Source organism: Lipotes vexillifer, unplaced genomic scaffold, assembly GCF_000442215.2.
Source record: "Lipotes vexillifer unplaced genomic scaffold, Lipotes_vexillifer_v1.1 scaffold863, whole genome shotgun sequence".
Taxonomy (NCBI): domain Eukaryota; kingdom Metazoa; phylum Chordata; class Mammalia; order Artiodactyla; family Lipotidae; genus Lipotes; species Lipotes vexillifer.
Window position 1 is genome coordinate 1,011,030 of NW_006788168.1, and position 13,836 is coordinate 1,024,865.

The 13,836-nt window shown below is 43.6% G+C and overlaps 1 protein-coding gene across 1 annotated transcript; it reads right to left on the bottom strand.

Moving 5' to 3' along the window:
- Positions 1 to 298: 298 nt before the first annotated feature.
- Positions 299 to 12,191, bottom strand: RBM24 (RNA binding motif protein 24). The gene is made up of 4 exons (XM_007461265.1): positions 12,009 to 12,191; positions 10,764 to 10,887; positions 9,235 to 9,289; positions 299 to 2,470 (listed from the first exon to the last, which is right to left on the bottom strand). The coding sequence occupies exons 1-4, from the start codon at positions 12,174 to 12,176 to the stop codon at positions 2,107 to 2,109; spliced, it is 711 nt and encodes a 236-aa protein (XP_007461327.1). The 5' UTR covers positions 12,177 to 12,191; the 3' UTR covers positions 299 to 2,106.
- Positions 12,192 to 13,836: the final 1,645 nt, after the last annotated feature.

Genomic DNA, 13,836 nt, shown 5'->3' on the forward strand with positions numbered 1-13,836 from the left:
TTTGAGTTGACTGTTCCCATCTACAGCCCACTCCTTCCAAGCAACCTTCAAGTAACCAAGTATCACTGCCATGAATCGTCCTTTAGGGTTCACTATTGGGGGAGGACCTATATCATTTGCTAAATGTAAGGCAGATACTGAGTTAATGAAATTTACTTAAAAGGTATAAAAGCAGGGCATCTGGGAAGCTTTCTGCTCACTGAAAATGTTACCTGTAAATCACAGCCATTAATTCTAGTTAAAGGGAGAAATCATTCCACTTTTACAACAAAATTAGAAACAACCAATGCAACAAAAGTTTTTAAAAATTATATTTAATACAAGTGAATAGATTAGAAGATCTGAAATGTTATAAAGCAATATACACAATGAATAAATAATTTGCACAGGAGAGTCATGTCTACATTACATAACACTGTCTAGTATGGGAATACTTAAAGTAAATCCAGTGATAATGGAGAAAGTCCATAAAAATGCTAACCTGTCTTCCCTTGTATGAAATTGTTCAAGTATAAAAATCCAATACAGTGTAAAATAGTATTCAATTTACTTTAAGAATAAAAATTGCAAGTATTGCAGTTTCAGAAGAAAAATGTAAAGCAGCATTTAAAAACTACATAAACTACATAAGAAGAGTGTTAAACTAATGAAGTACCAATAAATGAGAGCTACACGAGCAAAAATCAGAGAAGGAAGCATGAAACTAGCAATAGGTCCTGTTAAAAATTAAAAAAAAAAAAAAACCTAAAAACTAAACTAAACTAAAATGTGTTAATGTAAGAGTACTCTCTTATACAGTGCACATATGAATTTAAATAAATCCAAGTCAACATCTTTAGTTGAATAGGTTAATATTTAATATGCTACATCTAGACCTACTAAATAATTTATGCCATGAGATGAATACATAATTTTACAGTGTCACATCTAAAGTTCCTTTCTTTAGAGTGCAGCATAGTAAAACTTAAAAATAAATATCTTAAATAGCATTACTATTAAGGCACAGTATAAACCACATTATCATTAATTGTTGAAGAACTGTAATCTCAGTAACCTTGTTGTCTCATGTACTGTATTCACTAATAAATAGTTTTAAATATGACTCTGAAATAGATACTAAAAAGTGTAAAATTATTTAAAAAGGGAAAAAAATAAATGTCCTTAAGACAGTTCTTAAGGGTTTAGAGTCTGCAAACTTTGCCCGCCTTTAATCATAAGCCACGAGTCGACACAATAAATAGAAAGAGAAGGCTGTTGTAGTAAAAGCCTGATCCTATTTCAGAATCAGAATTGCTGACACCAGCAGATACAAGTTTCCCAAAATTGAAACAGGATGGGGAGAGGGATTAGAATGTGACAAGCTCATCAAACAAGCACAAGTGATGTGTTCTTTCCAGAACTGTGTGTGTTATTGATTGTCTGTACAGCTGTTGCACCCATTCATTCCACATCACTTGTTTCACAGTCCCACTCATCCACTGGGTAGATGAGAAAATAGCTTTGGTGCCTGTCCACCATTTCACCCACTGCCATGCTCCTAGATTGATTGTTCGATGCCCATTTTTGAGAGTAAGAACATTACCTTCTTGAAAAAGTTCTCTAGGCCATAGTGACTGCTAAAACTGACAATCAGTGCTTTCACCATTTTTAAAAAAAAATCTGCTTTTAAATGTAATTCAAGCTACATATTGCTCACTCTGTATTCCCTGGTTCAACTGGATTCAAATAGCATTTTCTAACTGGTAAAAGGCAGTTTGCTTCCCTGATACTATAAAAAGAGCAAAAGTAAAAATCCCGTTATAAAAGTGAAGTTCCATTTTTCCTCCTGCCACCGTTTCGTCGCGGCCTTTTACTTACTCAGGCTCTTTGGGATTGATTTCCAAAACTGCGCCCACTCCCCCCCTCATTCTCATCTCTTTCACGTCTAGAACTACTACTGGAGTATTAAAAAAAATAATCATCATAATTCTGCTTCACAATAGCATAGCTTTTTTTTTTTTTTTTTTTTTTTAAAGCTGTTAAGTCAATGTTAACTCTTATTAGCTACTGAAAATTGGGAAATCGGGCGGGAAAGAGGAAACAATTCGACTTTGATCAGGTTCTGGCCTATTGCATCCGATCTGTTTGCAGCTGCTGAGGCTGATACTGGCCAAAGGCAGCGGCGGCGGCAGCTGCGGCGGCGGCGGCGGCCGCGGTCCCAGGTGCGGCGGCGGTGATTGGCTGCTGCACCGCGTAGCCGTAGCCCCCGGCCGTGACGTAGCCAGCGGCAGCCGGGGAGGCTGCGTACGGGTACTGGTCGTAGGCGGCGGCGGCGGCGGCGGCTGCGGCGGCCGCCGAGTACTGTGCGTACGCGGCTCCCGTGTAGTCAATGTAAGGTGCGGTGGAGGCGGCCGCTGCGGTCGGCTGGACGTGCGGGATGACCACTCCAGGCTGCACAAAAGCCTGAGGATAGACATAGTGGGCAGGTATCCTGTCGAGAAACGGAAAACAGAGTCAGGCAGGAGTTGCCTCCTGTCTGGAGCATGGCTTCTTCCGAGATCAGACCAAACTCAAATTTAGTGGTTATTATGAGCATAGGGTTGCCACAATATCGACTTGCCAGTCACCTGTGAAAGTACTCTGGCGGGAGCCCAAATCATGGAGTGCCCCAGAAGGAATTCAACAACGAAAATAGGCTACCCTCCCTGCCAGAATTTTGATTCAGGATCATTTTGGAGCCAAGAAATGGCATGGAGCCAAAGTTTGGAAAAATAAATCAAGTTTCAGGAGGGCCTCACACAGAGGAGGTATTTAATAAATGCTGAATTAAGACTTGAGAAAATTTTGTGGTGAGTTCGTTCAACAAAAACGGTTTAGACAATAGAAAAATTCTTAACCGTGAAACCAGGAATCCAAAGGGAATCTGTGATCGTTCAATTCCATAAGGGTGCTGGCCCGTTTCTCAAAAACTACAGTAAATTTCAACAAAAGCCGTATGTTTATTATCATGGCAACCCTACTGGAAATTGCTATGCAGACTCAGCACACATTAATCTCTCTGCAACCTCAGTCACCCTTATTAAAGATAATAATAATGAAAAGAGAAGCAGGCGCCAAAATAAAAAAGGAGTTTAAAAGATCACAAGTGTGGTAAACACAGCAGAATCACACTTCTCAAACGAACTGTAGTGCAGCTCACTCTATCACAAGAGGCTGTTGTGGGAAGCTACAGAAATGCTATTAACATTCATGGCAGTGATTCCCAAAGAGATGTGCAGCACGCTTTTGGTCTTTCTTTCTTTCTTTTTCTCCATTAAATTCATAAAGACACAAGGGTCAATCAAACCTGTTTGACTATCAGGCAACTGAAGGTCAGCCAGCTTGTTTATCTCTATGCAAGACAGACAGAAGGGGTTTTGGGGAAATGATGAGGTTGAGGGAAAAGGTAGGGTCAGGGAAACACAACTAAATATTTCTAAAATTAATATCAACTTAAAAGGATTACATAATAAGAGTAAGGAAACTTTTTTTTTTGAGCATCTACTAAGTCTTGTTTAATCCTCTAACTCAACAGAAATAGATTTATTAGCATATCTGTTTTAAATCTTCCTTACTGGTAGATATTTTATACAAATCAATTCTATTATGGTGTATTATCCTGCAAAAGTTCTAGAAAGTGAAACAAAATTGAGTACGTTTTAAAATGATACATTCAGAAGTCACATACAAGACACACTCCAATGGCCTTACTTAAAAGTTAATTTTGTTAAAAAAAAAAAGAAATCACAAGAGGTATTTTAAAAGAACCATGCATCTCAGTTCTCACTCTTGCGATTCATAACTGCCCAGTTAAAACGCTACTGTGAATATCTGATTTTCAGCCTTCTTTAGAATAATCTCCATCAAAACCCCCTATATTTCTAAAAATATGACACCATAATGCCATCTGGTTGTTGCCAAAAGCAGCTTACAAGAAGTACAAGCACAAGTAACAATCTTTGAATTTTAAAGAACTCAAAACAGAAAACTTCATATTTAGATTATGAAAACATAAATTTTGCTTTGCCTTTTCAGAGTTTTACTGAAAGCACTCATTAACCAACATCCATGGAAAAGATGAATTTATCACAGAGGGTAGTGAACTTTGACCCCGATGATAAAAATACACTCAATTTTACTAGACTTGTAGATCTTTCCCAGTGCCAGGAGAAACGACGTCATCAAGTGTTTCTGAGGACACTTAAGAGATGTTCTTAATTGCTTGTCAGAAACCAGACTCGTGGTCATGCACACACTCAGAACTTCTCTGCAGGTCAGGTGACTGGCTCGTTCAGAGCGACAGGTGTGGCTTTATGAAACACCGTCCCTGGAGGCCGCCGTGTCCACGATGTGCAGACACGGATAAGAAAGCCTTACTCATGCCAGTTTACATGTGGTGATGGACAGCAGGGGCTGCAGCCGGGCTATTTTTGATCCTGTCATGCGACAAGGGTTTCCAGCGGGTAAAATGTCTTTATAAGGCCAAAGTAAAACATCTATCAGCTCCAAAGGCCAGCCAGTACGAATCTCACTGATACTGAAACATTAACCCCTGTGCTCCCAAAGTTCCAAAGACAACACGATAGTTGCTAGGCTTGTATCTCTAAATAAAGGTGGTAACTGAAAATAAGTTTAGCCTACAAACAGGCAGGATAAAAGTGTGTGTGTGTGTGTGTGTGTGTGTGTGTGTGTGTGTGTGTGTGGAGAATGCTTTAAATGATACACAGGCAGCACTGCTTACAGGACTCTTGTCTCTGCGTTTATTTTACATTAATAGTTTTCACTTGAAAATGCCAACCAATGAGTATAAAGTTCCTTAGAATATCAGAAACGTACATGAAGTCTGGCAAGGGTTAGGAAGCTATCTAGCAGGCAAATGAAACCCTAGAGTTTTTAAGGCTTTAGGGAAAGGAGAATCCAGAAGACCATGGAGAGACTAAAATAGTTCAGAAGGCCGGCAGAATCGGACTAAAGGGTGAGGTGGCACTTCTGAAGCAATTCCTGTATTAGGAGCTCTTTTAATAGCCTGCGGAGCCCATTAAGGCAATTTGGGAATCTCCCTCCTGCTAGAGAGCTACCAATATCCCTTCCCTCAGTGAATCATAGAATGTAAATGCCTAGCAGAAATAAAAGCACAAGAGCAAAGCCGACACTTCGGACAACTTTCAAAGAAACTTTACTATGTTTTCCTTTTCTTCCTATCTCTTCAGGTCCCTCTGGCATCTCTCTGTGACTTTTGACATCCTAAAGGGTTTCCTCTTTCAACCTATCACATAAACTGCTGACACAGGCTGCATCTCATTCACTTGTTTAAAGTAACCTAGGTCCCTAACATCCTACCAAACTAAGTGCAAACTTCTTAAACTTTGGCATGCCAGGCCTTTTATACTTCTGGCTCCAAAATACTTTTTCCAGTATTTCTTCTCACCTTTCCTTGAACCCAGGTCAGCTGAGCTCCTCAATGTTTCCTGGACATACCACACGCACCTAGAGCTTCGCCTTTGCTCGCGACATCCCTCTGTCAGGGATGCCAATCCTCACTCCATCTCTACCTGTTGAAATCGCAATCCTATCTACCCTAGCTCTACCACTCACCACGTGTAAAGCCTTCAGGAATTTGCTTCACCTTTTTAGTCTCATATATTTCTCGTAAGTGAAATGAACCTAATATTTCCAGTCCTAGTATTTCCAACCCTGAATTGCCGTGCATTAAATAAAATTATCTATGTGAAGAGCCTACAGTGAGGAATATATTCATTGCAAGAGTTCCCTATCCTCCATCATAGTTTAAAATCTAGGTCAACTTCTACCTCTTTCATGAAGACTTCCTGGATCCCACCAACCTGATGTCTCTCTGCCTTATCTGAAGCCATATAGACAGCCCTTCTGGGCGCTTCTCAGTTTTCTTACTAGATTATAAGAGAGAGCCGAGTTGTGTCTTTCAGACTACAGCTTGACACAGAGGAAAGAACATGGCTTTGGAGGCCATGATTCGGAACCTAGAACCAGACTCTATCACTTAGTAGTCCCCGAGGGAAGTTAATTAACCTCTCTGCATCTCAATTTTTCACCCATGGAAAGGACATTACAGTGCGTTCATCAAATAATTACTGGGATAATTAAATTATAAAATTTATATAAATCCCTTATCAGTACCAGGCAAGTAGCAGGTGTTCAGTTAATGTTAATTACTGTCCCTTCTGCTCCACTTAGTGGACAGTATAATACTTATTATGCGTTAACACAACTAGAGTAAAACTTAGCACTTAAAGGAGTACTAAGTGCTAAGTTTAGCACTTGAAGGAGTACTCCTTTAAACTTAGCACTTAAAGGAGTACTAAGTGCTAAGTACCAAGTGCTAAGTGCTAAATATTTACTAAGTAAATATTTAAGTGTATTTCAACATATTCTCAACTAGCCCAGAATTTTCTACTCAAGATCCATAGGCTCTCCTCTCCAACGTTTCAATAAGAAAATGATTCTTTCAAATATAAAATATTTATAAGATATTGTTCAGCAAATCCACAAATTTCTGTACATCTGCCCACTGTGTTACATCAGAAATTCCTTCAGGCCAAGGTTTTTCTCTTTAAAGGCCCAGAGTAATCTGGGGGCCATTTAAAGACCATATAAAAAAATAGTTCCTAGAATTTCAAACAAGTCCAGTAAGATTAAAAATTCTCAAGCTTCTTTTCAGGCCTAAAAATAAGAACATGTGGCATTCAAATAGAATTTAGGATGACCAGGTGTGATTTGTTAGGTACAGACTCCGGGAATTAGAGCAGTGTTAAGAATCCCTTAAAAAAGAAAGAGAAGGCTTGCTTGGTCTATCTGGAATGCTATCTATTTCTAATAAGAATCTCAAGTTCAAACAATTTATGCAAACAGTAATAATCACCATCCTTTATAAAGACAGCTAATATTAGAAGGGATGAAAAACCAAGGGTTACTATCAAAATATGCTTCATTTAAAATTTCCATATGACACATCTTATTCTGGTTGTTATTGCCCTTGTGCTACTTTCTCTCTCAAGGATCTGTAAGGACTACCACAGCCGGTCCAAATTTCTATTCTAGCTCTCAAGACCCTCCATAAGAGTCTGGTTTCTCCATGCACTGAGTCTTTTCTCCTCTTTGCCCTTGCTGAGCCTCCCCTCATTTTACACCCTTTAGACATGTCCCTTCTTCCTTTTACCTGTCCAGGACCTACCCACTGGTCCAAGTCTAGTTCCAGTCCTCACAAAGCCTTGTCCAACTCCTCCAACTCACCTGTTTTCTTGCTCTTCTGAATTCCTTTTGTACTTAAAATAATACCAAGTAATTTAACAATTAATAGTTCCTGATTCGTTTGTGTTAGTTTGGCTCCCCAAACTAAAGTGCAATCTCCTTATTTTGTACCATCCCCTAGCACAGAGAAAAATACTCATATGCTAATACCGGTTGATCAATTTAGCTGTATTAACAACTGTCTCAAGATTATTAATGTGAGATCATGACTAAGTTCACCATCACTTCTTAAGATGTATGTTCTCGTCCCCAATTCTACCTTAAACATAGTCTAGACCAACGAGAGGGGGATCCACAGAAGTAGCTGGACCCATCAACCCACTGTTTATCATCAGTATCCGGAATGGTTTGGATGCGGCACTGATAAATTGTTATGGGTATACGAAGGCCCTTTGTAATCATACTGGACAGAAGACTATTCTACGGCTTATAAAAAAAGTAAGGGTTGTCAGTAAGTGAGATCTCGATATGGTAAAGGGAAGGTTATAAAGAAGGTATTCGTGGAAAATATATCTTGACTCTTCCAAGTCAAATTATTATTACTTTTTTGGATCTATTCTTGGAGATACATAAGGTAGACATCTATCTTTGTAGGTAGAATCCAACCTTCCAGGTTACACATGTAGATGTTCAGGTGCTAAGCTAGAGAAGAAACTATTGTTGAGGATGAAACACTTCTAAACAGTTAGAATATTTAAAAAGAGAGTGTAAATCTCTGGCATTAGAGTTACAACCATGTTGATCAGGTAGAAAACAGCCAAAACAGACCACCCTAGGTGTTCGGAATAAATTGAGGTAGGTGGGGATCTCCCACCCATATCGTGTCTGAATGGAAGGGAAATGGGGGAGCTTGGATGAGGAAAGCTGGTAATCACAGAACCCACAGAACACAAATATAAGCAGGCTGTTCACCTGAGTCAGGTCTGAAAGGTGAAAGTTAGTGCTACTCTACTCAAAAAACTGGCCAGTGTTAATGAAATCTGATGAGAGTTGTTGAACCTTTACATTAGAAGGCCTAGAAGTGGATATACATTGCCAAAGAGAGAACCCCATTCCCAGAAAAACACCCCAGTAAAACAGAAACTTAGGACATGCAAGCGATGAATCTGTATTCTTACAGAGAGAAATCACACCATTTAGCACTCACTACAAAAATATGGTTAAATGGAAGTCACAGGCTACAGCTTAAAAGCAAGGAATAAAAAGGCCCTTTGCTTCCCATGGCAAAGTCAAAAGTCAACACCCGTCAACACCACCACCAAAACCAAAAACACAAAGAGCCCCTTCCCCGAGGAAAAGAAAACACTTTCACTACAGCTCTTTTCAATTAAGTAAAAAAGCACACAGTTTAGCTATCAACACCACTTCATTACTGTAATAAATAAAATAAAGCACACGGAGGTCTATTGACTATTGTGAAAAATAAAACAACAACAGCAACATCCATGCATCGTTAATCACCATCTGAGCTTGTGTGTCTGAGTCTACTGGTTACAGAGTTTAATTCCAAACAGAACTATTCCACCTCTTATCATCGTATCCTTCTGATCAGTTAGCTTAACTGTATACGAGCCCTGTCAGGTTAGAAAGAGATAAATACAATTGAGTCAAGTTGAACAGTAGTAATGGTGTTGGGACACAATCGTCTGGTACACAAGTCATACCTGGTATTTTTGTTTTGTTTTGTTTTGTTTTGTTTTGTTAATCATGAGCTCAAATGTGTCTGTTTTGGAGGCTGCATACTTGGTCAGATAACTTGACTCATCTAAAAATATTTATTTTATCAGCATTCAAAATACACAAACACATATAAATATGTATAACCGGGAACAATCTGTGACATGATGGTCTTATCTGGATATAAAAAAGAGGCAGGTTAACAAATGATATCCATATTGAAACTTAGGAGGGCCTGATTAATTGACTTACCCAAAAGGTCTTTGTATAAGGGCTGGATGAAGCTGTTGAACACCAAAGGCAAAACCTAACAATAAAACATACCACATTCTCTATTTGTGCATATGGTTAGGCATTTATTACTTCTACTTATAAAATGCAATCACACCTTTCACTTAGAAAAGGTAATCATTCTTTTAATACTTTAGAGAAAATATTATACATATTTTTAAAAGTCATTTTACTAATGTTATTGTTGATCTAAATAAAAATTTTAATAGGCTACAAGTGGAAACTAAAAATGATCTGCAAAGTTTAGTTGACAGACACAGAATAAGACCTTAGAAAATCAGACATAGAGAAAGTTCTTGTGGAATGAAACCAAGAACAATAGGACTTGATAATGAAGTTACATGTCACAAATCTTCCTACAATTCTGAATCATGATCTATAAAAAAGCCTTTCTAATTTGGAACATTCTGGAATGCTTTGGACAATGCTTTGTAAGATTCTGGATTTTACAGATTATAGTATTAAAAATTCACAAAACAAACTCTTCTTTCTTTTCTGGATAGCGTACACAGACACACACACACACACTGTATTAGACAAATACGTGTTTTTCAATGCTCACAAATATTTGCACATGCACTCCCTTTCTTGACAACCTAGTTTCCTAGTAAATCTGTTTGGATTGAAGTGTCCACCTCTTTCCAGAATTTCAGATGCACAGACTTAAGAATGAAGAGTACACGACTTAATCAAAGTTGCATGCCGAAGAAAAAGATTACATTTGTTCGAGTCGATTCACAATTATTTGTGCTCGTGCAAAGGGCAGTGTTGTAAACCATTCAAGAGGTCATGTTTTCACATAAGCAAAATTCTCTCCCTTTTGGTGACTAATAGCTATGTGACTTTGGAGTAAACCCTTTCTCATCTCTGCATCAGTTTCTGCATCTGTGACATAAGGGTCCTGGAGTGCATGAAATCTCTTCATCCTCTTTCATTACTAATATATTCTGGGACTTTATTTTGAACATTTACCAGCCAGGCACCACCACCCCTATGCTTCTCTTGGCTCAGTGTTCCAGTTGAATTGCCCGCTCTGAACACAGGGCAACGGGTGGCAAAAGGAGAGACAACACTAAGAAGTATAACCAGCTGGAGTTGACACATTTGGCCCATAGCATCCACGTGTGAATGATCTACAAGTGGCTAAAAACCAGAAAGTGGAGAGTGAACTATGATTGTATATAGGAAACAGATGAGTCAAGCTCAAGCCTGGGTGTGTGCAAACTGAACTGACCCCCAAGATCTATTTTTTGCCCACAGGTACATTTCAAGTCAGGAAAGGAGTGTTCACAACTCTCATCTACCTTTAATGCCTTGGTAGAATAACCAGCCACAGCTCACCTTTACTAAACATCTACAGATTCTCAGGGAATTATTGTCTTCCCAATCAGGGATTCATTCTATTCAGAAGTGGCGGCGGGGAGGGGTGTGTGTGTGTGTGTGTGTGTGTGTCTCTAGTTGGGGGTGGGGCATCGAGGGACATTGCTCACCTGGTTGCATGATCCTTGGTTTTGCTCCCAAGTATGCCAGATTCACATTGGCCTTCCTGCCATCAATGATGGGGTTGGGATCCTTGCAGGCTCTTTCGGCAGCAGCCCGGTCAGCCATGGTGACCTTAGCAACATACACACACAGACATACACACAAAGCTCTAAATCAACCCCTGAAGAAACCAACAATCGCACTGGAGAAGTCATTAATAAAACTGAGGGGCGGGGGGGTCTTAAACTTTTTCTTTCTTTTTTTTTGGGGGGGGCTGGAACTTATCCCTTGATCCTCCATCCAAGACAAAACAAAACAAAACAAAAGAAGAAAACAGAAAGGAGGAAACAGAAAGGAGGAAAGAAACACCGCCCTCTCACCCCCCCAAAGTTCTAAGGGTGCTAGTAGGGCCTAGCAGAGATTTGGAAGCCTGAATTCTGTCTTAGAACTCCTCCAGATTCCCCCTCCGCCGATTCCCCGGGTCCCTACCCGGCCTGAGAGGCACTGTTTGCTTTAAAGAAAGACTAGCCTCACATCCGGCCGGTGTTCCCAACCCCGCAAACACTCCCCAGCGACAATAGCTATTGTCCTACGCTGGGGCTCCCGGCTCCTCGGCAGCTGAATTTGCTCGCTGAAATCTCCAGGAAGGTTACTATGTTCTCTTTCATTTCGGCAAAGAAAGAGCCAGAGGTTCATCTTTTAAAAGAACTCATCTTTGCAATTAAAAAAGGGGTGGGGAGGAGTGGCATAAGAAGAAAAGCCCCAGACCTCCTGGGGTGTCCCCTCCCTGCCCCAGCCAGAATGCCAGGAAGACACACACATTTTTACAAAGCAACAGCGCGCTTAACGACCGGCCTCCAACCCGGGAGTGCAATTCGAAGGGGCTACGGCCCCTCCCTCCCAGACCTCCGCACCCCCAAATCCGGCAGTCATCACAGTTCTCTCCCTCCACCCTTGCTCCGCCTGTCCCCCGACACCGCAGCGCTCTCGGTCCCCTCGGAACCCCGCGAGGCAGGCGCCGGCCCTCCCTCCCCAGCTCCGCCGCGCGCAAACTTTCAGTTCAGCCGGGAGCGAAGAGGCAGCGCCGGTCACGTCCGCTGGGGTCCTCGCGCGGCCACGCCGAGCCCCTCACTCCCAACTCCGACCCCTCGGGCGAAGCGCCACTCTGCCCCTCCCCGTCCCCGTGGTCCTCTGTTTCCCCGCCGAGCTCTTTATCGCCCCCCTCCACCACCATCCCCATCCGCGCAACTTACAAATCCATAGCCCCGGGACTTGCCCGTCTGCCGGTCGGTGATGACCACCGCCTCCTCGATCTCGCCGAAGACCTCGAAGTACTTGCGCAAGCTGGCGTCCGTGGTGTGGTAGGGCAGCCCCCCGACGAAGATCTTGGTGTACGTCGTGTCCTTCTGGGTCGTGTGCATCTTCGCGCCCGCCCCGCGGCTCGGGCTCCGGCTCCGGCTGCGGCTGCGGCTGGGGCAGCGGCTGCGCCTCCTCCTCCGGCTCGGCGTCTCCCGCACTCTTGCGCGGCCGCCGGGGGCTGCGGGCGAGCCCGGGGGCGAGGACCCCCTGCCGGTCACGGTACAAATTCTCCGGATCGTCTGGGTTAGGCTCCGGTTCTGTAGGATGTGCAAACGGTTTCCACTCACCCGGCGGGGAGACCAAAGCTGAAAAGGGAGGGTGGTCCTCAAGCGAAGAACTGGGTGCGTTTAGAGGTAGATTTTTCTTCCCTAGAAATTAGGTAGGTGTCTCGGGTGCGGCGCGGGGAAGGTCGGCGGTGAGAGCGCCCGGGCGCGGAGGTGGGCGGGCGGGGGGCGAGGCGGCGGAGCCCGGGGCGGGGGACTCCGCGCGCTTCAGCTCGGGTTCCGTCCCTCCCGCCGCGGAAGCTGGAAGACAAGTGGCGAGGACGGCTCTCCCCCTCTCTGCTCCCTTCCCCCGCTGGCCGGGGGTCGGCGCCTGGCTGGGGAGGGGGCGGGCCGGGCGCCTGCGATTGGCCGCGGCCGCACCTGGGGCGCCCTGCGCCGCCGCCCCCCAGCTGTTGGGAACAGCTGCTTCTCTCCCGGCGCGGCGCGGCGCGGCGCGGCGCTGGGCCGCCGGGCTCGGGCACTGGAGCCGGCGCTGGGGTAGGGCTGGGGAGGGCTGGAGGCGGCTTGGCTCTCGGCGTCGCCTGCCCTAACCCGTCAAAGTCCTAGGGACTCGGCGCGGCCCCAGCCGGGACCCGGGTTGCGGGGACTGCGCCCGAACTGGGAGCTGTGTCGCTTTCCAAAACGGCGACGCGAGGTCTTTGCGCTCGGCCCGGCGGCCCGGACTCACGAGCTGGGGGGTGGCCCGGATGCCTGGGGCGGTTCGCTGGGAGGCCAGTTCCCTCCCGGGCGCGGGGGCCCAAGAGCTCCGCCAACGATACCGGAATTGGATGCTCCCGGGTCTGGAGAGTGAGAAGGAGGGCCCCCAACCTTCGTTGACCCCAAAGAGCCGGTGCTGGGGAGAACCAGCGAGGCAGAGCCAGGAGGGAAAAAAAGCTTTGGCCCTCGGGTGCGCTGCGGAGAACCACTAGCTTTCGTTGCTCACCGCCCAGCCAAGCTAAGTGAGCGTAGACACCTATCAGACACCGCTTTCTGTTTCAAAGGACCATAAATTAGCACTTCACCTCACGGTCACCAAATTTGTGTTACCTCCTTAACTTATTCCTCCCTAACTATTCGGGAAGATTGGTACAGATTTCTCATCATAAATCCTTTTCTTTTTTCCCCTAAGCAGAGAGTTAATCCATTTCCTTCTATTTGAATTGTAAGGATGTTTAGTGACTTGATCTCAACTGTCTTATCAGGATGTACAGTAATTGTAAGAGGTGTAATTTTTGAAATCGACTTGTTACATAATCACTGGTTTCTGCCAGCAAATCTTTAAAGCATTTGTAGAAATACAGACTTCAGTGCAGCCCATATATATTTATTTTTTATATCAGCTTTTGGCAACTTGTTTTTATCAAGAGTACCTTCAACTAGGCTGTAAGATCATGGTCGTAGTTGAGGTTTGGATGAAGATATTTAATGTGAGCAGAATGTCCGCCCCCCCCCCCCCCCG